Below are 23627 nucleotides of genomic sequence, written 5' to 3'. Positions count from 1 at the left end.
TGGCAGGCAAGCATGGCGAATTTACACGTAACACACACACATATTCTCTCGCTCACACACACACACACACACACACGCGCGCAGGTGCGTTGCATCGTCATCTGTGGCCTCGCACTCCGTAGCCAGATCTCACTCTGAATTACTGATCTTCCACAAAGAAATGTAAAAACAAAAAGCCTTAAACTGGCTGCGGGGATGCAGTTAAACACAAGCGATGTTTGCTTTCGGTCCAGTCCTATAGACTTTACCCTATAGAGCCGACAGAGGGGAACTATTGAGTTACACAGCACGTACCATTATAGCGTGGGGAGATCTGCCAACCCTCTCAATGCCCCATTTTCCTTTAAAAGTTCAGCTTCCAAAAAAAAAGGGAGAGAGGGAGCGAGGGCTGAGGGAGGAAGACTTGGTCTCTTCGCTGTTGCCGGAAGCAAAAAAAAAAAGAAAAGAAGACCTTTAAACAAGTCGGCCCAGATAGGGGGGAAAAACACGCTCTCTCAAAAGTGGGTCCACTCTGCAAGAGATAGGAGGACAAGAGGACAGCAGCTCCGAGCCGTCCGTCCGTCTACCGCAGCTCGGCCCTCAGATGCGACCCATGTCCAGCAGCCAGAAGTCAGGGAGACGTCTGCGTCAAAGTCCCGAGGTGCGTCCTTCAGCCGCCAAAACTTCTTCCGATTGCGAGACGCTAAATAATAATGATTTCAAAAAGAATCACTCCCCGAAATAATTGTAACGACACGGTGACAACACGAATGGACGGGTGAGGCGATGCAAAGTAAGTTTTGTTTTCTGTTTGTTTTGGGGGTTTTCCCCCGCGTGCAGTCGGGCAGCTTCTGTCTCCAAAACGTGTCCAAAAGCGGCTGTCTCCCGCGCCGCGCGTCCGATCTGTTTTACCCTCGTATCGCTCTCTCTCTTTCTCTCTCTCGCTCTCTCGCTCTCTCGCTCTCTCGCTCTCTCTCTCCTCTCTCTCTCCACACACACACGCGCGCTACACACAAACTGGGGGGTGGTGGTGGTGGGGGGGACACCCCTGGCCCCTCGCCGCCTCCTCCTCCTTAAAGCTGACGAGATGAAAGAGCAGCTTGCGTGTTTTCGCTTCTTCAGATCGCTGCAGCCGCGCGGATAGCGTGAATGCCTGCACAGCGACACGTCGGCCGGGGCTCCGGGTGCCTCGGCGCGTAAAATGGAAGCGCTCCGGCGGCAGCGACGACAGATAGCTCGCACTTCCCTCCGCAACCCTCCCACACAAACAAACAACAACAACATAAAAACAAAAACCAGCCACTTATAAAGAGCTCACCTTCAGCAGCGTGGGTCCTGCAGTTTACACACACAGAAATTATAGACGGGGAATTAGGGCAGTTGTTTACGGTGCCGGTGCTTCAGCCGGCAGCGTCGAACTGCTGAATTATTAGGGTGAATTATTAATAAAGCGAGCGGTGTACAGTCTGTCGCGGCGAGAGCGGAGCGGCCAGTAGAGCAGCTGGGGCTTTGGGAGAATTGGGAGGACCGGGGGGCTAAATCACGGACGGTGGGGATTATATATAGGGCTGCACCGGCTCCGACCTACCGCCATGCACTGCTCCGGAGGTTTCTAGAGCGGCACTGTGGGCACGACCCGAGCTGCTTCCTGCAGTTTGATTTCCGTGTAGTTTTGGTAATGTTGCAGTCTGGAGCAAAGATCAAGAGAGAAAAAAGGGTTCATTGGGTTCGAAGGGTTCATTCAAGGAAAGTCTGATCACATTCCCTGAAATGTAAAAAAAAAACCTGAAGTTATTTTTCTTGTTTTGGGATTAGAATTATAATAAATGCGTCTGTGTCATGGCAATGATGTAGTTTCGCTAACTTGTATCAAAACACATCACGAACACAGATGTATTGTGACCGTGTCTCCCCACAGAGTGACGCAATGAAGCAGCAGGATGAAACCTGATTGAGACATTGGGGGGGAAGAGCATAGGTGACGTTCAACACGTTAGTAGAGTTTCAAATGAAAGGACAGTGAGTTTTCGTGTCCTTGATTCATTTGATATGAATGCATTTGTCCAGCAGGACTTGTAGGGGGCATCATGGTGCACAAAAAGGAAATGACACAAAATAATGGTCTTTCAAAAATAAAAATGCGGCAGATAAAAGAGAATTCACCAAACCAAAGAATTTCAAGAAGTATGTTTTTTGTTTTTCTATTTTTAAAGAGGTTGAAAACCCGCGCACAGTTCTTTGCAGTGCACCTGTGATACTCTTTTGTTTTTTGCTTCATATTTCAAATTCCAGGCTTAGCAAAAACAAACATAAACACTTGGTTTAATCTCAAACAACAAAATAAATATTTTCCTTCTAACAGGTGAATGTAGTCATATTAATACTTGTTCTCGCAGCATTGGGCCTGCTGTGTGTCTGCCTGTGAAATGTATTTGCAGTTGTGCGTGTGTCGTTATCCCGCTCCTTTAAAAAACTAAATCAGACTTCTAATGACATTCCTCCAACATGATGGTTTATCAATAATTAAATGTTGACCTCCCCACACATTTGGCCACATCAATTATTCATCCGTCATTGAATTTATGATTTAAGTTGTTGTTCCAGCCTAATTTTAATTATTCCATTTAATACGACAATGCGTAAGTTTTGTTTTTTTATTCTTTAAGATTTTGAGGCAACGGAGGCCCGGATGGACCATTTACTCAACAGCAGTGTGTGTTGGTTTCATAGTTTTAGTGTTTAAAATTGAGAGCGTTAATCAAAAGCTGATTTTGTTATTTATAACACACATACAAATAATGCAATGTAGCCCAACTGTACTTCACCAACTAAGGACTTTCACCTGACCATTAACATTTAGTTAAAAGTCATTTGTTGCACTAAAATGTGCACAATGTTTGCACATTGAGCCATTTTGTGATATATTTCGATCTTATTTTCAAAATAAAATGTCCTTGCTGCATCATTTTTCATTAATTGGTATTGTAAACGTTCATGTGCTCAAAAAAAAGTTTTGTTTTATTCTATGACACATATGACCGTAAAAATAATTTCTATTACATGTCATTTTGTTAAAGGCTAATTTCAAACTTCTGATGATATTATTTGGAAGGTCATTAGTTGGGACGAACTACAAGTTGCTATAGCAACAAATGAACAGTGTTGGCAAGTTAGGCAGCGTTAAAATAATGATGAATGATGAAATGATGCATGAAAATAATTATTAATACTTTCACTCCAAAAATAAAATCATAGTCATCAAAAGCACGGAGGTTATTCTTAATAAAACAATAGAAATAATAACATTATTATACTACTACCAGTAATAATAATAATATATATAAAATACATCCCAAATTATTAATCATTCTGATGATTTACACATCAGCCTCAACCGGTTGTATGATTTTCATAGTTTATCCCATGACCTGCACATTGTTCTTTTGAATATTAATTCTGCTGTCTTCTTACAGATGCTGACTGGGAGGCTCACACATGCCCGACGGCCTGTTTGGAGAATGACCAGTTGATTGGAAAAACACCAAAATGTCTCTCTAAACCCCAAATAATCCCACAACACGACTTTTTTTTAACCCTTAATTAATTTACAAATAACAGTTTGCAGTCAGACCGCACTGTGTGCTCAGCACGAGCCACCAAAGCACCGGAAGTCGCAGGAGGCCAGACAGATCCTCCAACAAGCTTCAGGTGTCAAAACGAAAACACGAAATAAAATCGGGCGAAACATGTTTCTGGAACGAACAAAAACAAAATGTTTATCATAGCTGTCCACGTGCGCGATCGAAACATTTGTCAGCGTGACAGTGACACAGGCACGTGTTCATCTGACACGTGAAATGACCACTGATCTAATGTGCAGTGCGAGGCTTTTTCAAGAAAAGTACATTTTAAGAAGTGGCCGGCAAACATTTTTCATATGAAAATCGAAAATCTACCGGAAAAAAAGAGACATTCACCTGCAACACACATCTGTGGCAAAACTGCGCAGAAAACACGTTGTCCAGTAATTTAATTGTTTTTTTTTAAACCACACAATCGTAATAAGTTTATTATGATGAAAAAATTCGAAGAATAGGACTTCAAATGAAAACTGAATATCACCTGAACTACACGTGGATGATCATTGAAGCAATTCATATTTAATAAAAGCTCGACAGCACTATTCATTATTAAAGTATGGACCATGACGTTGTTAGTTAAAACGAGTATACGTTGTGTAATTAAAACAATATACCAAATACTTTGAAACATGCTCATTAAAAAAATAATCTGCACACTGAATCATTAATGCTACATCGAGGAAACCTATCTGTTAATGTGGCTTAAATGATAATTCATACTCCCTTGTCCTGATTCTCCATATGCTTATAGCAGTTGACCTCGTTTCAATTCATTCTGCTGTTTGTTTGTTTTCTTAATATAATGTGGTGGAAAAATGTGGACTGCATGGTCTAAAATCTAACTTGATCCTCCCACAAACCTCAAACTATTTTGGTTTATGACATCTAAATCACAACCATTCAGATTGTTGTATTTTGTGGACACACAATAATAAAATAACTCAAATGTTTTTTGGCATAAACCCTTGATTTATATTATGAAATTATGAGCCACCCAAACAAAAGTTCTGTTCCTTTTACAAGTGTCTTGGAAGAAACATAAATATAAAAACAAATTTAAAAAATTTAAATGTTACACAGACAAACAAGAGAACATTAGTTGGCGTCCAGATCATGTAAGGCGACCTACGAGCGTCAATTAGGCTGAGCTTTGGGTTAATGAAAGCCCTGAGCGGTGAATCTAAACCAGCCATTACTGACGCCACTGAGCCAGCATGATGTGGGCAATCAGCTGTGGGATCAGGCAGGCAAAGTTCAGACTTTCCCTGAAGCCCTAAATGCTTGTCTGTAAACCCCAAAAGGACTTGTCGCCGCGCAAAATTACAAGTTTTAGATCTCGGCCCAGAATGTCACTGCAAACCACGACTGACATGTTGAAAACTATCAGACACCAGGCGATAAATATTCACTTAACAAAGATGGACCTACCACCAACTCTTGTTTTACAAGCTTAGAGGGACGAACATGAACTTTAATCAACAGGTCAACATTTGATCAAATAAGTATTTACATATACTGAAGTGTATGCTAAGTATAACAATGCAAGGAACCGTTTCAAATGAGAGAAATATGGAGTTCGAGCAATTTATAACGATCAAACAGACATCGCACGCACTCCTCTACTAAATGCAGTGGCACACCGTGAAAGTGAAATGTTCCTTTCTCGGCCCCCAAACCGAAATCTCAACACTCTGATTTGTGAAAAACGTATTATTACAAATGATGATGGTGACAACAAAGTGAAGCAGTAAAACCGAGGACAAAAACAACAAAATAGAAAACGCGATGCCCTCAGAAGTGAAGGTGAAACAGAATGACATTCACTAAATTGTAAAATAAAGCATACAACGCTCTCCCAGACAACTTCACCAAAACGCAAATATTTTATCTCCAACTTTGCTATACGCGAGCTTAAGCTGCTAAATCCGAACAAGATCACATAAAGAACTACAAACGTGCAAGAAATAGAGAAAAAGCAGATACAGCAGAGCTGGAGAACAGAGTGACTGTTAGACCTAAATGTTGGATTCATAACAGAGGCAGCAGCACACAGCAGAGCCCTGCAAAGATACAAAGTGCAACACACAATACAAATAACAAGCAGAGGCCTCAGTCCTGAAGCACAACTCTCACTGCCCTCTGCTGCACTGAAGGCATGCAGGGGGAAACTATACTTATAATAATTACTCTGCACCAGGACCATGTGTCAAACTCGGTGGAAGTGTCCCCCCCCCCCCTCCCCCCTCTACAAATCTTTGTTTCTCTCCCTGCTAAAAGAAAGAATTCTACGTCTCCCTGCGAGAGGAGCAATAAGCGGTGGAAAGGAAAGGAAAGGAAAGGAAAGGAAAGGAAAGGAAAGGAAAAAACAAGGCTCTTTTGTCCGAGCGGGCCGAGGTTTTTATCCCCGCATTGCAGAGTGTTGTCTAGCATTACAAATCTCAGCCGGGGCCTGGATGGACACAGGAGGGCTCTGCTGGCCCTGCTCTCACTGGCTGCATCCTTTACGCTCTGCCATGCAAACAAACCCAAATGAGAGAGCAGCTGAGGAGGGAGAGGGCAGGAGATGGAGGGGGGAAAACACAAAAAAAGGAAAGGAAGGAAGGAAGAGTGAAGGATGGGACGGCTGCAAAAAAGGGAAATGGAGAAATGTATGTGGCGAGTAAGGAAGGAAGGAAATAGTTGGTCTGAAGTAGCCGTGTATAGGGACAAAAAAAAAAAAAGAGTGTGCGTGGTTGTGTGCGACAGAAAGAAAGAGAAAAAGAGTGGGTACTAACCGGCCACTGGAGGGGCGAGGAATGCCCGGCCCTGGCAGGAGAATGGGATGGAGGGATGGAGGGATGGAGGGTGGAGTATGTTCACAGTGCTGCTGCCAGCCGATCACATTCCCACTGCAGTCATGGAGACTTTTTAACCTAAAGATATGGAAGCAGCAGCAGCAGCAGGAGAGCTTCCTCACGAGTCTGCAGGTCTTATGTTCTGCTTTCTGAAACAGAATAGAAGCCTGTAATGATCCAGTGATGCTGAATTCTGAACAGAAATGAACAACATGTACTTTTCTAAAGACTTTTTCTATTTCTTTATGTGTGTGTGTGTGGGGGGGGGGAGCAGAGACGGACGTGAAGAGAGTCCACATAGGTCCTGATAAAGACATGATATGTCCACTCGGACATGTTTAGTGGAAGGAAATTAGAATGTTCAGGGGAACGAAGGTTCTAATGATCTTATTCTTAAAGACATTTATACACTTTACTTGTACACACGTTTAAATTCATAAGAGTTCATTCACTCGGGCAGAAGACAATCTAAAAAGACTAAATATTATAAAGTATCTGTAAATAGTTGAGATACGGTGCACATGATGACGGTCCCTCTCCTACCGCTACTAACGGCATGTGGACTAAAAGCAGACTTCCTTCCATTTGTTTTGCATTGTGCATCTAAAAATGCATTCCTGATCTTAAAGCTTGAAGTTGTCAAAAAGCAAATGTGTGGGATCCTAATCTGATACGCTTTTAGAAGAAGAGGAGAGGAGACGGACTGACAATTATTCTTTTACAGAAAACAATATTTTAAATGCCGGCTGAGTTGAACAGCAATAATAATCAACTGTTGATTAACTACTCCACTGCATTTATCTGACAGCTCATTCATATTGTACATACAAACATAAAGTCATTTCATAGAATATAATGAATTGTTACAGATTAAACTACCCGACAGTATATAAACCTCGACCATCTGCACTATGAAAATGCTGCTGACATAGCATTGCATCAGTAATATTAATCCAAATAATATATATATGTGCAACATATGTATATATATATATATATATATATATATGTGTGTCTGTGTGTGTAGCATTAAATGATCTGTATACTTTAATATTTAAAGTACATTTTGCTGATAATACTTCAGCAAGTAACAGAATTGTTACTTCTTCTACTTCTACTGAAGTAAAGGATCAGAATACTTCTCCCTCCACTGTTTGAGAGTACGTCTATGAACCCGTAAGATCAGGAGAGAGCGATGTGACGAGCCGTTTGTCGTTCTGAAAACAGACATCTCTTTTCCAGGAATTCTTTTGAGACGAGTGTGGTGTGTGTGTGTGCGTGTGTGTGTGTGTGTGTGTGTGTGTGTGTGCGTGTGTGCGTTGGTGTATCTGTGGTTTAGACGGTGCGGTGGTTTATCAATGGCTGACATTAGGCTCAGACACACGCAGTTGAACAGATAACGCATGAGCTCGCTTTTGGATCTGCAAAAAAGTGCATTACAAACAGTTGTGCTGTTATGATTATTATTGTGATTGAAGATGAAAATTGTATTTGATCAGCAAAAAGAACTCTGCAACTATTTAGATATTCAAGGTATTCCAGTCCTGGTTGATTTTATTTCATACTAACATGCTATGCTTCAGAATGATGTGCAGTTTGATGGAGAAACACTGAGAAAAAGTTAAACAGACATATATTTAAATTAAAAATATGAAAAATTGCCACTTTACAGTTATTGACTCACTTATTTTCTCAAGCACAGGTGCAGAAACATCTGCTGTTTTCAGCTTCTCCAATGTGACAATTTGCTGTTTTTTTTTCTTTGTCACACACTGAACTGAACATCTTTTGGGTTTTCTGTTGTTAAAAAAAGACGACATTAGTTTGGATTCTAGGAAACTGTGACGGGCACTCTCTTTTGTACATTTCATGAACTGAACAAATACTGGATTCTTCTCAGGAAAATTATGTTCAGATCAATTGTCAATGAAGTCAGCTGCAGCACTATTCTGATGCTAATATTTCTCAATATATTCTTCTTATTATTAAATGCTGTTCAAACAAGAAGAGAATATTTAACACTCAACCTGTTCTCAAGGACACACTGACACACTGCGGTCTGTATTTGTGCGACACTCCCTGACATCACTCCTCTTTGTGTCATAAACAGTTAGCAAACGTGACCTGATGTGAGGTCACCCTAAAGCGCACACACACACACTCACACACACACACACACACACACAGGCTGTCATTGTGTCCCTGTGTCTCCGCCCCGTGCGACTTCAGCACCGAGCGGATTTGTTCTGGGCCGGGCAGGTCAGCGGCGGGCGCGGTGTAAAAAGTTAGTTAGTTCCATGTTTACGTGGAGAGGAGGAGGACGGCTGAATGGAGGTTGTGTGTGTTTGTGTGTGTGTGTGTGTGTGTGTGTGTGTGTGTGTGTGTGTGTGTGTGTGCTCCCCCAGGAGAAAAGAGGACTCCTAATCTGTTTTCCTGGCTCTTCTTTAAAGGGAGAGCAAGACACACTAGAGGCTCCCTCTGATCTGCTGCCCCATCCATCCATCCCTCACTTTCTCTCTCCCTCTCTCTCTCTCCTCCATCCCTCCTTTCCTCGCCTCCATCATCTGCCTCTCGCTCCCTCTGCTTTTAGCCCTCGTTTTCTCGGCCCCCCGTCCCTATGCTCTCTCATCTGTTGTGTTGGCCCGCTCTGGTCTTTGTATGGCGACAGCCCCCATCTCCAGATACTGCCTAAGAGCTCTGATTCCACTTAATCGCTCCGTTTTTTATTAGTTTTCCCTCGCAGGGTATTTTGTGTTCTGAGTTGCGTTTATCTATTATGCTGTTTCAGATTTATTGCTTTAGGAGGCAGACTGTGTGGCACGCTACCCACCAATACGGTACACGACGCGGTGATCTCTCTACGTCTGCCCCTCTTTATGCCTGTCTGCTTTCATCCCTTCAAAATTAAACGAACAAACACACAAGCAGGGTGCTGTGCCACACTCGCACACAACTTTTTCCCCATACTTTTTTTTTATATTAGTTTTCTTTTATTGGGCTTCTCTAGCGCTCAGCTGAATCTATTTAACATGAAGCGGGGGACCAGAGGGGGAAGATGTGTGGCATCAGTTTCTCGGATACTCCACTCTTGGATCCATCTGTCCTGGCGTCGTTTGCGCCTCATTTGCTTTACTTTTCCAATTTCACAATAAAAAATGAATAATCACAGGTATGGCGTTCTCTGTGAGCACAGATGTCAGTCTCCGACAGAATTTTCTGTAATTAGCAGAATGCTTAGAGAGGCTTAGTAGTGACTGTGGCACCTTTAAAAATCACATTGTGTTCAGAAAGGGCAAAAAAATATTTACTGTGTATTATTCATCAATTGTGCGCTGTTGAGAATTTCTTTTAGCAAAATCGAACGCTGATGCTCCGAGGTCATTTTTTGTGCCACCGCTTTGCCCTGCTGTCTGAACTGCTTATTAGGAGACATGGCACGAATACCCAAAATATTTTTGCCCCAAAATGGCGGCGCACCATTCCCCGGCCCTCCATTTTGTTCTGTCACTGAATCCAGTCTGGATCCAGCACCTGACTTGTTGGACCAGTGTTTGCATTTGAAAATACCCTCTCTCCATGCCCCGCTGTTACTATGCGTCCGTCTTCTGGTTATTGGTCAACGGGAGTGTCGTTAACCTGCCGCACCAATGGGAGGGCGCCCTCTGTCTGACGTCCCCTCCTTCTGTGCTCTGCTTCCAGGGACTTCCTGTGACGGGGGTGTGTGTTTGTGTGTGTGTGTGGGGGGGGCGCTGCCCATCAACTCGACCGAATCCAGAACCAAATGAGAGAGAAAGACTCGGAGAGAGACAGAGGGGAAGAGGAAACAGAAACACTGAGCACGCAATAAAACAAAATGTGACTATACAACGATGATCAAGACAAAGCAATAAACATGATGACTGTTCAGACGACAACAGCTCCTATTTTTTTTTTTTTAGGATGAAAAAAGCTAAATTAATATTCATGACCCTGTCCCTCCCATCCAAATCCAGCACCCTCCCTCCCTCCCTCCCTCCCTCCCTCCTCACTTCCTCTCCCCTCCATTGGGTGGCAACACTTGGTAGGGCACATGGTGAGACAGCTGTTGCAGGGCAACATGGGCATCTGTGGTGCTACATATAGAGAGAGGGGATACGACGGGGGTTGTGTGTGTGTGTCTGTGTGTGTGGTGGGGGGGGGGGGTGTTTGCAGGGGACGCAGACGGCATCAAGAGAGGGAGATAGTACCCTGTGTCTCTGCCCTGTGTGCATATGTGTTTGTATGTGTCCTCAAGTTTCGGGGGTTATTATTGGACCTTTGTGGGCAGGTGGAGAGGTATTTTAGGGACAGACAAGCGAGAGAGAAAAAGAGTGTGAGGGACGAACAAGACGGTAGAAAGTAGCACCTGTCCTCCAAGCTACGACAGAGACGACATTAGCATAAGAACACTAGGATGGGTCGCTCCAAGACTGGAGTTGGTGCCTTCAACACCCAAACATACATACACACACCCACACACACACGCAAATACACACACAGACACTACTACCCCCCCCCCCCCTCCCTCTGCACCTTCCTCTTCAGATGCAATGGGCGTTTTCCCAGGGTTATTATGGCATGCCAGGTGCCCCCCTCCCATCATATACACACACATACACCTCACCCCCTCCCAGTCCTCTCCCCTCCTCTCTCCCAGCACCTACCACACACACCCATCTCTCTCCCCCCCAAAGCGCCAGCGCAGCCCCACCTCGTGGTGCCAAAGTGGGCAGCCTCTGCCTTGGCGTTGCCTGGGCCTTCTGGTGCCCTAGATAGCTGCGTGAGTGTTTGTGTGTGTGTGTGTGTGTGTGTGTGTGTGTGAGCACTGGCCCGGCTCTGTGCGGACACAGCCAGCCCTTTAAACTGTGTCAAGGCTCCAGATGCTGGGAGAGACTGGGATTCACGCCTGCGTTTGTATTCAGACACACACGCGCAAACAGGCGCGCACAGGCGAGATTCTCTCGGGCCGTTCATTGCATCATAACTTCACATGCTTGCATGTGAGTGAACGTTACACAGGAGGAGCAAACATGAACAAGACAAAGAAAAGACCCAGTATCTGCTTCAACATTGACCTTTTTAATCAAATTAAATTGACTTCCAGGGCTTTCAGCGTCCCTCTAAACCTTTATGGCATTCGTGAAACGCTAGATCAAACGCAGGAACGTATATGGGATACCAAGGTATCAGAGATCCGATGACCAACAGGCCCTGGCAGTGCTCTGAGATGAAGTCCTGCTGCCAACGCCGCACCTCAGAAAGTGCATTTGGATGAGGCAGACAGAGAAAAGGACCTCAGAGACCTGACATACACACACACCCCAGTGTCCGCACACTAGGCCTTTAGCAGCACGCCACTACCCTGAGGGCATGAATGCACACACACACACACACACACGCAAAGAAACACACACAAATATCAACCCAGCGTCCACCTACTGTGTCTTTAGTGGCGTGCCACTGCCCTCGGGGTGTGCAGATTTACACACACACACACGAAGAAAAAAAAGAATACATGCAGACAAACACACACCAGCATGCACATTCCACTGGTGCTTCTGACGTCACTGCAACTGAACTCACTGAATAGGACCGAAGTGATGTGAATGACAGCGAAGACAGTCCCCCTGCAAACTAGCATAGGCTCGCTAATTACAAGTATGCAAGCAAGTGTGTGAAAAAGAGAGAGTGAGGGAATGTTTTCTCCCGGTGTTCAGCGTCTCTCTCTCTCTCTCTCTCTCTCTCTCTCTCTCTCTCTCTCTCTCTCTCTCTGTGTCTTGCTGAGCAGTAGTTATGGTGCCAGTTATGGAGTGTTTGCCGTAGCAGGGAGCTGCCTTGGCACCGTGCCCTAATTTAGGGGAATTAAAAAGCACTAGACAGGCCCCTTTGTGGCACCGTGCGCCGCTTTAATCTCCCCACGCCTCAGCGGGCACCCACAGCACCAGGAGTGGGCACCGTGCCCACATGACCCCAGGCAATATGGAAATCGCCACCAAAAAATCCTAACTAAGCGCCGAGCCCTGCCCCCGGTGCACAGTGTACACAGTGCGTGCGGACATGCGCAAAGCGGTGCAATCACACACACACACACACACATACACACACACACATGGTGAAAAAGGGACAACACCCAGCTCACAATGGTGCTTTGCATGTACACTGTACTTGCACACTGTACTCACACACGTATGATTAAAAACATGAAGCAGTAATTGCAGGCTGTTCACATGTGTGCATACTTACAACACAGAAATACCCCCACACACACACATGTAGTAGTTTCAGGCCATAAGGGCATGAAATGAAATACTCTCGCTGTTATCCCCATTGGCATGCGCACACAAGTGCATACATTCACTTTTCCACTCGTCCAAAGTCGGTGTGTGATCTTTTTGAAGTGTAGGCGAGTGTAATGCTTGTCATGAGGTCATCCATCAGGACTAATGAAACTGGCAGACCCCGACACCGTCTCACTGGGCAGCACCGCTGGCGCCGCGAGCTAACTCAAGGAGAAATGGACTGATTTAATTACGCAGCGAGGGCACACACACACACACACACACACGTAAACACACACGTGCACTGAGAGACAGAGACACACACGCACACACTTTGCATGCAGTTTAATCATAAGTAAAAATGCAATCAAATACACCGATTAAAAAGGCAAATGGCCCATTAGCCACTTCTTGCCAAAAAGAACGCGAGCATGAAAGCTAGTTATGTTGGTGCAACCTTTTAAAGCAGATGAGAACATGTGAGCTCGACGTGGATGTTGACCTTTGCTGATAAACAGAACTCAATACACCATCACGGCTAAGGCTGCAACGAACCATTGATTTCACTCTCTATTATTTCCTCCATTGATCTAATCGTTGTTTGGTCGATGAAATGTCAGAAGACTGTGCAAAATGTCGATCAGCGTTCCCCAAAGCCCAAGATGACGTATTTCTTTTGTCAGTTTATTGTCAAATAGGAGTTGGAACACTGATTCCTCGATTACCAAAACGGTTGGTGAATTAAATCAGTAGTTGACAACGAACCGATTCATCTTTGCAGCTCTAATCATAGCAGCAAGAACTTAACTTGTCATCTAAACAGGGAAAACTGACTGGAGGCACCAGCAAGCTAGCTGCGCCTCTTCACTGCATGTTCACAATGTTCCCTAAAACAAAGAGCCACTTTGGCCCTGGAACAGGACGCACTCCCATCTCTCTCTCTCTCTCTCGCTCTCTCTCTCTCTCTTTCTCTCTTTCTCTCCCCCCCTGTCCATTTGTCTCCCTACTGGTTTCACTTAATAAGCTTCAAAGGTTTCTGGGCAACGTGGCTTTCAAAAAACAAAAAAGTTACCATGGCATTTTTGTTGGCACAGGGCATCTTCCCTCTTGCTGAGGATATAGGGTTGCCATGACATCGGTGGGCACCTTGTAAAGCATACCATTGTAAGGAAACCCGGGACAGCGACAGAGTTCAACTTTGCGCGCCAACTCATGCTCACAGGCCACGATACGTATATATCCAGCAACACACACACGCAACCACAAGGCACTTTACTGTCCCACTCTGTTCTCTGCATCTAATCTCACCAATGCTTTTCAAACTGTTTATGTGCGCAACATTAAATAAAGACAGTATACTGTCTGCTGCGGCACATTGTTGATTAATAAACTCACCAACAAAAGAAACCCAGAGTAAACAGCACACATGCTTTTTCTGCAAAGTACATTCTGTGTTTGTTTTGGTTAAACTTACCCCAGAGAGTCTCAAAAGCCAAGTGCTAACTTTAAAATTGGCTCTGGATTGCCACTGATGGTTAATGTTTTCATACTGGCATCTTTCTTTGTCCCTGCTAATGTTTGTGTGTGTGTGTGTGTGTGTGTGTGTGCATATATTGTGTGCACCCCCCATCCAAAGTAGTTAGCAGTGAGTGCAGGAGTAACCTGAAATTCCCAATCAGCGGTACACACAAATGGTGAAGGATTGTAAAAAGGTCAGAGCCACAGCACTCTTGCTTAATAATAATCTGAGTGTGTGTTTTGTTTGAAGGTAATATAACTACAATAAATCTAACGCTGTGATAGTCAAATGGTTCCTTGACCTCAAAGTCGTTTTGGCCCAAAGTGAAACTGTACTTTGTGGTCTGGCCTCCGTGCAAATCGAGCCTCCGCTACAGTGCCATGAATGGGATCCGTGAGCGACCGCAGCATGTCTCTGATATAAATCTTTCCAAACATTGAAGACAGTTTTGATTTCATTGTAGATCCTTAAATGGCGTAACATATAACAGCTTCCCCAAATATTTATCTTTATCTTCGGTCATAAAAGCGGCAAAAATACTGCTTTGGTCAGTTCTTTGTTTCTATAAAGGGAGACACGAGGGTAAAAAAATGGAACTAATATGTTTCATCATGAAACTTAGACAATTGATTATTTCATTTGGACAATTATTTCTGGTTTCTTGTTTTTTTTCTTCTATTTTCTTGTTTTCTGATCATGTAAAATGTAATATGCAAATTAGGCATTGTCTTATTAAATATGTGCTAATTTGCGTACATTTCCAGAAAACAAATCTATATTGGATGAAGCCAGGTTCAAAATGATTGTTTAATTTTCTTGACCTATTAAAGTCAAAGGATTTTGGATATCTCTTTGTATCACCACATAAATAAACAGCCATAACAAAACAAAATGAAAAACCAAACCCCTCCGTAAAAAAACCCTCAGACTATAAATAGGAAAGCAACCGGAAAGTTTAATGTGTGTGTTAGTGTGTGTGTGTGTGTGTGTGTGTGTGTGTGTGTGTGTGTGTGTGTGTGTGTGTGTGTGTGTGTGTGTGTGTAAGTGCTATGAAGTGCAGATCTCTGGCTCAGAGTCTGATATGGATGATAAGATATGGATTGTAAAATGATACATTTTGTAGACACAGGTGAATGTAGTAAACACATAATAGATATCTTTTTTTGTGTTACAAGTTTTCTGAAATTTTACGTTTAAATATGCAAATACTTTATTATCTAAAGGGGACGTTTGGCGAATTTAGAAGAAATGTAGAGCCAAAAAATAGACCAAGTAGTAAAATAAACAGCTGAATGTTTTCTTTCCACTCGTCTGAAGTCATGTTTTGGAGGAAAGCAGTGCATGTTTTTGCCTGTAGTGTCTCATCTTCAGCCAGTAAAATCTGAAAAACCACCCTCACATCGCGACATGAAAAAACGATTGTTTTTGCAAACATTTTGGGAAAATGAAACACTTACTGAAGACAGCCTTATTGAGTTCATGGTCTCATACATCCATGAGTGCAACACTATGGACAGGGCCTCTAGTGGCCTCTAGTGGTTTGAATATGATGTTACTACGATGTGATGACATCTCATCATTCATAGGACCCTGAACACAGCAGCATGTCCACAGCCATACGATACTAATTCCATACAGCCTACATTATCGTCATAGCATACAGTTGTATCAGTGTATAACACAAATAAATACATACTTTTCTATTTTATACTAACAGGAAGTTGTACAAGGCATGTGACACCAGATATTAATCAAACTGCAACTTTGGGAAGTCACTGCCATAAAAGGTCACAAAGAAACATCAGAAAGAATTCATCGTGTTTTTGTTTTTCAAGATCTTTCTTTCAACACTGTCCACAATTTATTTAAAAAAATGTTTCAGTCGTCCATTTCCTTTGGGCATTGCATTATGGGAGAATAGTGTGCATCAGCAGAGTGTGTTTGTAATTTATGTTGATAAAAAAAACGCCAAGAAATTAAGTTGAATTCCTGGGAAATAAAATTCAGATTGTGGTATTCAAAGAAAACCCCCAAAATGAAGAGCAAGACTTTGTTTTGCGCAATGCAGAGAAACAATCATGTGCCCACAAGGGACAATTGAAAAAGCACGGAGTCAAAAGTAATGCACCTTCATTAAAATGGATATGAATGTTCATATCATCTTGTAACCTTTTTGGATCATCTTTGGCTTTTACCGGAGTTTGTCTCTGAAAATGCAGCTTCACATTAAAAGAAGTGGGGACAAAATGATCTCATCGATAATAATGTTCCGAAAACCAAGGTTTCAATTTCCAACTTTCCTAAAATGAGACAAATTCAGGTTCGTGGGTGAGATGCGAGCACAGATGAATGAGGCCAATAAGAGGAAAGGAAACAGAGGAATGAAAAAGGCTTAGGGAAATAAGCCTCTGACATAGTATAGTGTATAGTTCTGCAATTGCAGTGGATGTGTGCAATACTAATCTGTGTTCAGCTTTCACCCCCGCAGTATGAAACACCCCACAGAGCGCAGGTCATATAACTCGCCTTCTCCCACCAGGAAAAAAAAAGAAATAAAATTAAAATCCCTCCCTGGGTCCCAGAACATGAGTTTAATAGTTATTCTTTTGAGCCTCAACTGCTGGGAGCTCGCAAAATAAAATAGCTGTTTTTCTGTTGATCTGTTTACGCTCGCCTGAGGAACTTTACAACCGAAGGAGCCAAAAAAAAGAGAAAAAGAAACCTTTCTCTCTCTCTCCCTCACAGCCAAAGTGGACTTATTATGTTACTGATGGCAGAATTCCCAGTGTGGAATTAGGACTTTGAGCTCCGATAACGTTCCTGAATCCCAGCACGGTGCTGCTTTTACTGCCGCTGGTCACGGCTTTCGGCCGCGCCCTGAGCCAAACCAGCCCAGGAATTAGTCATTAATAGGGGGACGACTTCGGGCTGCTACTGTTTCCCATGCTGATGAAGACAAGATTATAATCGGACAATGATCTTTCCGATGTTGTGGGGGTTCAGAAGAGGCTTTTTTTTAAGTGTCAACGGTGTAACGGTAGGCGTTTCTTTGAATTCTTTCTTTGAATTCTTTACCACATCTGTGTTCACCTGTCTCGCCGCGTCACACGGCCTCCTCACCAGAGATGCCATCAGTTTATTGCATTCAGTAACCTCCTGTTGTCCCCCCGCCGTTTGCTGCATCGCCTCTGTGCCCCTGCGTCGCCGTAGTGAAACAATGGAGTGCAAATCTTCCAATCTCCTTGATGTTCACTCATCTAATGAGTGCGGCGGAGATATTAAGCAGATTGCCGAGTATTAGGTTCTAACATTGGAGACACACCGCCACCAGCTATTTTCATTTTAGCACTTCTGGGCTCTTTATTTTTCTTTAGAAAAAGCCCCCCCCCCCCCCCTTCAAAAACCAGAAATTGATTTCACCATTATTCCTCCACTGATCCTATCGGCCCGCTGCGTCTTGGGTAGATTATGATTTGGCGTGAGGGAGAGTGTGGTTACTGCTGAGTGTGGGTGGAAGCGAGTGGGGGTATGTGTGACCGTACACGTGTGTGTGTGCGTGTGTGTGTGCGTGTGTGTTTGATATTAACAAGCCAAGTTAATAAAGGGAAACAATTAGGACATAAAAGATTGACGTGGCCCATCGATTTTAATGTCACGATGAAATCCATTCGACTGTATGTGCCACACACTCACACTAATACACGTATAGACATGTGCACACTCATTATCGTGGTCTCATTGCTTCCCTCAGGCTCTCCTGACAGGTGTGGCTCCCACACACAGAGATAAACGTTCACACACACACACACACACACACACACACGCACGAATCAGGCCCTACAGGGCATTTTCCCTATCCTGGGACTGCACAATGGGCACTTTGTACACCCCCCCCCCCTCCCCCGTCCCAACTCCCCACCCCGGCCCTTACCATCAACCCCCCACCGGCTTCCAGCACATCCCTCTTTAAATGGGAGATTATGCAAATGAGCTCACAGCACCGCGGCACCCCACATATAAGTGATGTGCATTCAGTGAAATCTATAGTCCGTCTATGGGAGCATGCACGGGAGTCAGCGGCATCAATGTTTCTACTCAGTGAGAGGCGGATGTGGCCTAAATACACAGTGCACTTCACAGGTGTGTGAACCATGTCACAATATTTCCTCCATCAGTCACCGGGCCGCAGCGCTTTATTGTTGCTTTTCAGAATATGCCATAAATAAGACAACTCAATTTATTTCCTGGGCTTGCAGGCTGATCTCTTGACTCAAGGCTGAGATAATAAAAGACGTTTCTCTGATCTGCAGCGGCTGCGTTTATAAATATGGCGAGCGAAACAAAGTAATTGAAGAAAGTGGTGAGAGCGTGCACGTCAAGAGGACTAGGGTGGAAGAAGTATTCAGACTTTAAGTGGAAATACCACCCCATAAAGACACTCCACTAAAAATGTACTTAAAGTACCAAAAGTAAAAGTACTATGTGTGCCGAAAAACAAACTACATTGTTGGAGCACTATTATTGATCTATAAAAATGCAAATACGAATGTTGAGATGGAACCATTTTAATTAATTCATATAATAGTTGAATCTACAAAAATGCATTCTGTTTTATGAACTGAATTTGTGTATACAATTATAATCCTGAAAGTACAGGATAGATGTTAAATGAAGAAGTACAATATTTGCCTCTGAAAAGTATAGTGGTATTATACTTACGCACAGTACTTGAGTAAATACCTGAGTTACTTTCCACCACTGGGGGTAGAACATATGGTGACCCTTTCATTGAGTACCAATACAAACAACGCAAAGTAGAAATACAGCATTTTAGGTAAATATGCATGCACAATGTGACTTAAAATAAAACAAAAAATGGACTCAAAAGTGAAAGTAGTCCTTGTGCAGAAAAATGACTCCTGTCAGTGGTATGTGTATACAACTGTTCGATTTCATTAATGCATTCATGTGGATAGATTTAAATTCATATCAGCTTATAATGCATTGTATTGTATAAACTCACATAAAACGCTGGTCTGCAAAGTAACCATAGCTGTTGAATAAATAGAGTAGAAGAAGAAGAATAGTGAGCAGGTAAAGTAAAACGATGCAGTACAGGTGGAGGCCAGGGACACACTAATGCTCGCTTCCATTGGGTGCTGATTAGAGATGAACCTGCATGTACACACACACACACACGCGCACACACACACACACACGCACACAGATACCCAGGCTTGTTACATACAGCAGTTCGGTTCGGGGTCAGGCCGGGACACAGGTTACCACAGGGTTAAAGCCTCTTGCACATGAGAAAAACAGCAGAAACAGATTTAAGAGAGAGGTGGATGCCAAGAGTGCCATCTGCTTTAGTTGCCCCCCCCCCCTTTCCTGCTTCCTCTCTCCCCTTTCCCGTTCCTCCTCGGCTTTCTCCATCTTTGTCTCTCTGCACATTCCCCACTACAGCCACATACATATTTTGTCAACAGCGAAATATTACCATTCATTAATTGTTTGCCACACTGCTCCAGCTCCGATGACAAACCAAGATGGTATAGATAGGGGGACGGGTGTGGGGTATGGGGAGAGATTGGGGGGGGGGGGGGGGGGTAAGATAAGTCCAAATCTGGCAACCGTCTCAAGTGTAATGACACCTCCATCTCTATGGAAAACCATCCCCTTTTGTCTTCCCCTAGCTCTTTCTTTTTACTGTTTTGTTCCCAGAAAACCCATGGAACATTTGCCAACATTTTTAAGAGCTGCGAAAAGCAGGATTTTTTTTTTCCTTCTTCTTTTTTTTCTGCTGTTTTTTTTTAAGTCTTCCACCTCGCAGGTGTTTCTTTTTAAGGCGTTCTCGACAATGCCAAGCTCGTCTTGGCTCGTCTTGAATGCCGCGGGCCTCGGGGGGGGGGGGGGGGAGGAGCGAGAGAGAGAGAGAGAGAGAGAGAGAGAGAGAGAAAGAGAGAAAGAGAGAGAGAGAGAGAGAGAGAGAGATTTTTTTTGATTTTTAGAAAACCTTTATTTTACTGTTGTTTTTGGTCTTTCCTCAAGTAATATGAACAAACAAAACCCCGTCGCCGTGGCAATGGATGAGAAGCAACTTTTCACAACAAAAACACAACAAAAAACAAACAAAAGAGTGCATTTTCACAAGATGTCCAAGAATCGATGAGTTCATTTCGCACTGTACTTAATCCTAGATCCGAAAACTGATCTGTGGAGTCAGGAGTTCCTCAAGTAATATGAACAAACAAAACACCGTCGCCGTGGCAATGGATTAGAAGCAACACTTCACAACAAAAACACAACAAAAAACAAACAAAAGAGTGCATTGTCACAATATGTCCAAGAATCGATGAGTTCATTCAGCTCTGTACTTAATCCGAGATCCGAAAACTGATCTGTAGATCTGGATGCTCCTGCTCCGCCGGTTGAGGCCTCAGCGGGTCACAGCATGCTGCTGAGACCTGGGTCGTGCCGTCCTGGATGCCCGTCCTGGCTCCGTCCCCCAGCGGTCCGTGAAACAGCCGGTGTGGGGACGTGGGCCCCGGTCTCTTCACTTAACTCCATCGTTGTTTGTCTCTTTCCTGATTGTCTGAACTATTTTCTTTAGTCTGTATCCTTCCTGCTTCGTGAGGCCTCCTCTGTCCTTGCTCCTCAAGTGCGATCTGGCCGAGCTGGAGAGCTTCTCCGTGTCAGAGAGGTAGTCCTCCACTCTGGCTCCTTTCACGTTCTTGCTCTTCTTCAGATACTCCTGTATCTCCTCCACACTGTATCCTTCCGAGTCCTTACGGCTGTCGGCCTCATGTTTAGAGGGCCCACTTTCAGCAGCAGCGTCTTTCTCCAAACCGGGTTCAGCGTCTTCCTCCAGACTGGATTCAGCATCTTTCTCCGGACTGGATTCAGAGTCCGTCTCCAGACTGGGCTCACGCTCAGCAGCACCTACACTTCCTGTCATCGCCACTTTTTTGGCCTGTGAGTGTCCACGATTGTCCCCCTTCTTTCTCTTCGGCCGAGTAACCTTGAGACGCTCCTCGTCTTCCTCCATATCTACCTCACTACCTTCCTCCACCTGTCCTCCAGTACTCTTCCTCACTCCCTGCAGCCCACTCGTCTCCTCCACCCTCACCTCTTGTGCCACCCCCGTCCCCTCCCCCCTCGCCTCCTGGGCCGCACCCGTCTCCTCCCCCCTCGCCTCCTGGGCCAGACTTGTCTCCTCCCTCCTCGCCTCCTGAGCTCCACTTGTTCCCTCATGTCCATCCTGCTTGTCCCCTCTGTCCTCCTCCTCAGTGCCTTTCTGGTTCTGGTCTTCATGAGAACCGGTTTGCCCAGGACACTCTCTGCTCATATGCCCTTCTTTCCCACAGCTGTAACATTTAAACCCCTCAGTCTTCGCAAAAATGACATAGTCAAAGTCCTCCACAGTGATTTTGAACACGAGGTTCACCTCCCTGCTCCTGTTGCTGGGGATCATGCGGACCTGTCTCCTGTGAGACACTACGTGCCGTAACAGCGGGGACTTAAACCCCGAGGACATTCTCCTAACCGGAGACACCACCTTCCCGTGTTTGGCCAGCTCTCTGACGATGTCATCGTTCCTAATGAACGGAGGAACGTTCGATACGGTGACTTGTACCGCCGGTGAGCTGAGAGCGTAAGCGGGTAGGAAAAGCTCGCCCACCTCCACCCCGTTGTCCGACACCACTTCCGCAGCTTCTAAGCTGTCTAAAAATACGACCACATTGCTGTTCATCCGTGCTGCGGACTTCACGCTGCTGTGGCCGACAAGATCACCTACTGCCAGACTGATCTGCTCCACCGAACACCCGAACAGCGGCGGGATCCTCACCCCGTGCTTCCTGGTCAAATCAATGAGGCCCATGGCGGCGCCTAGCCGCCGACAGCTCGCGCTGATCGGCTACAAACACCCCCAAACAAAGACCCTAAAAGTGCACACAACCCCCGTGAACCCTTCACACTACACTACACTCTCATCCCCAACATTACCCAACGAAGAAAAAATGCCGAAAAACACGTTAAATTTCGCTCTCAAAATCTCCGCTCCTGCAGCTCCGCACACCTCCGTCCACTCAGAGAGAGAGAGAGAGAGAGAGAGAGAGAGAGAGAGAAAGAGAGAGAGAGAGAGAGAAAGAGAGAAAGAGAGAGAGAGAGAGAGAGAAAGAGAGAGAGAGATTTTTTGATTTTTAGAAAACCTTTATTTTACTGTTTTTTTTGGTCTTTCCTCAAGTAATATGAACAAACAAAACCCCGTCGCCGTGGCAATGGATGAGAAGCAACTTTTCACAACAAAAACACAACAAAAAACAAACAAAAGAGTGCATTTTCACAAGATGTCCAAGAATCGATGAGTTCATTTCGCACTGTACTTAATCCTAGATCCGAAAACTGATCTGTGGAGTCAGGAGTTCCTCAAGTAATATGAACAAACAAAACACCGTCGCCGTGGCAATGGATTAGAAGCAACACTTCACAACAAAAACCACAACAAAAAACAAACAAAAGAGTGCATTGTCACAATATGTCCAAGAATCGATGAGTTCATTCAGCTCTGTACTTAATCCGAGATCCGAAAACTGATCTGTAGATCTGGATGCTCCTGCTCCGCCGGTTGAGGCCTCAGCGGGTCACAGCATGCTGCTGAGACCTGGGTCGTGCCGTCCTGGATGCCCGTCCTGGCTCCGTCCCCCAGCGGTCCGTGAAACAGCCGGTGTGGGGACGTGGGCCCCGGTCTCTTCACTTAACTCCATCGTTGTTTGTCTCTTTCCTGATTGTCTGAACTATTTTCTTTAGTCTGTATCCTTCCTGCTTCGTGAGGCCTCCTCTGTCCTTGCTCCTCATGTGCGATCTGGCCGAGCTGGAGAGCTTCTCCGTGTCAGAGAGGTAGTCCTCCACTCTGGCTCCTTTCACGTTCTTGCTCTTCTTCAGATACTCCTGTATCTCCTCCACACTGTATCCTTCCGAGTCCTTACGGCTGTCGGCCTCATGTTTAGAGGGCCCACTTTCAGCAGCAGCGTCTTTCTCCAAACCGGGTTCAGCGTCTTCCTCCAGACTGGATTCAGCATCTTTCTCCGGACTGGATTCAGAGTCCGTCTCCAGACTGGGCTCACGCTCAGCAGCACCTACACTTCCTGTCATCGCCACTTTTTTGGCCTGTGAGTGTCCACGATTGTCCCCCTTCTTTCTCTTCGGCCGAGTAACCTTGAGACGCTCCTCGTCTTCCTCCATATCTACCTCACTACCTTCCTCCACCTGTCCTCCAGTACTCTTCCTCACTCCCTGCAGCCCACTCGTCTCCTCCACCCTCACCTCTTGTGCCACCCCCGTCCCCTCCCCCCTC

At 44.7% G+C, this 23627-nt stretch overlaps 1 protein-coding gene across 3 annotated transcripts in view; it reads right to left on the bottom strand.

Annotated features, from left to right (window-relative positions):
* Positions 1–1423, bottom strand: part of LOC306784212 (nuclear factor 1 X-type-like) — a gene marked incomplete at both ends in the record, with an annotated part of 87392 nt that extends 85969 nt beyond the window's left edge. For 2 of the 3 annotated variants that reach the window (XM_079278085.1, XM_079278086.1), the window contains one exon: positions 295–827. In XM_079278085.1, coding sequence (XP_079134211.1) covers positions 295–297 — 3 coding nt within the window. Of the gene's footprint in view, positions 1–294; positions 828–1297 lie in introns of those variants that run through there. The other variant, XM_079278087.1, reaches the window with a different exon arrangement.
* Between the last annotated feature and the right edge of the window lie 22204 nt (positions 1424–23627).

This window comes from Melanostigma gelatinosum (genome assembly GCF_949748355.1).
Source record: "Melanostigma gelatinosum genome assembly, chromosome: 11".
NCBI lineage: Eukaryota > Metazoa > Chordata > Actinopteri > Perciformes > Zoarcidae > Melanostigma > Melanostigma gelatinosum.
The sequence above is the reverse complement of the archived record's forward strand: the minus strand, read 5'-3'. Positions and strand labels throughout refer to the sequence as shown.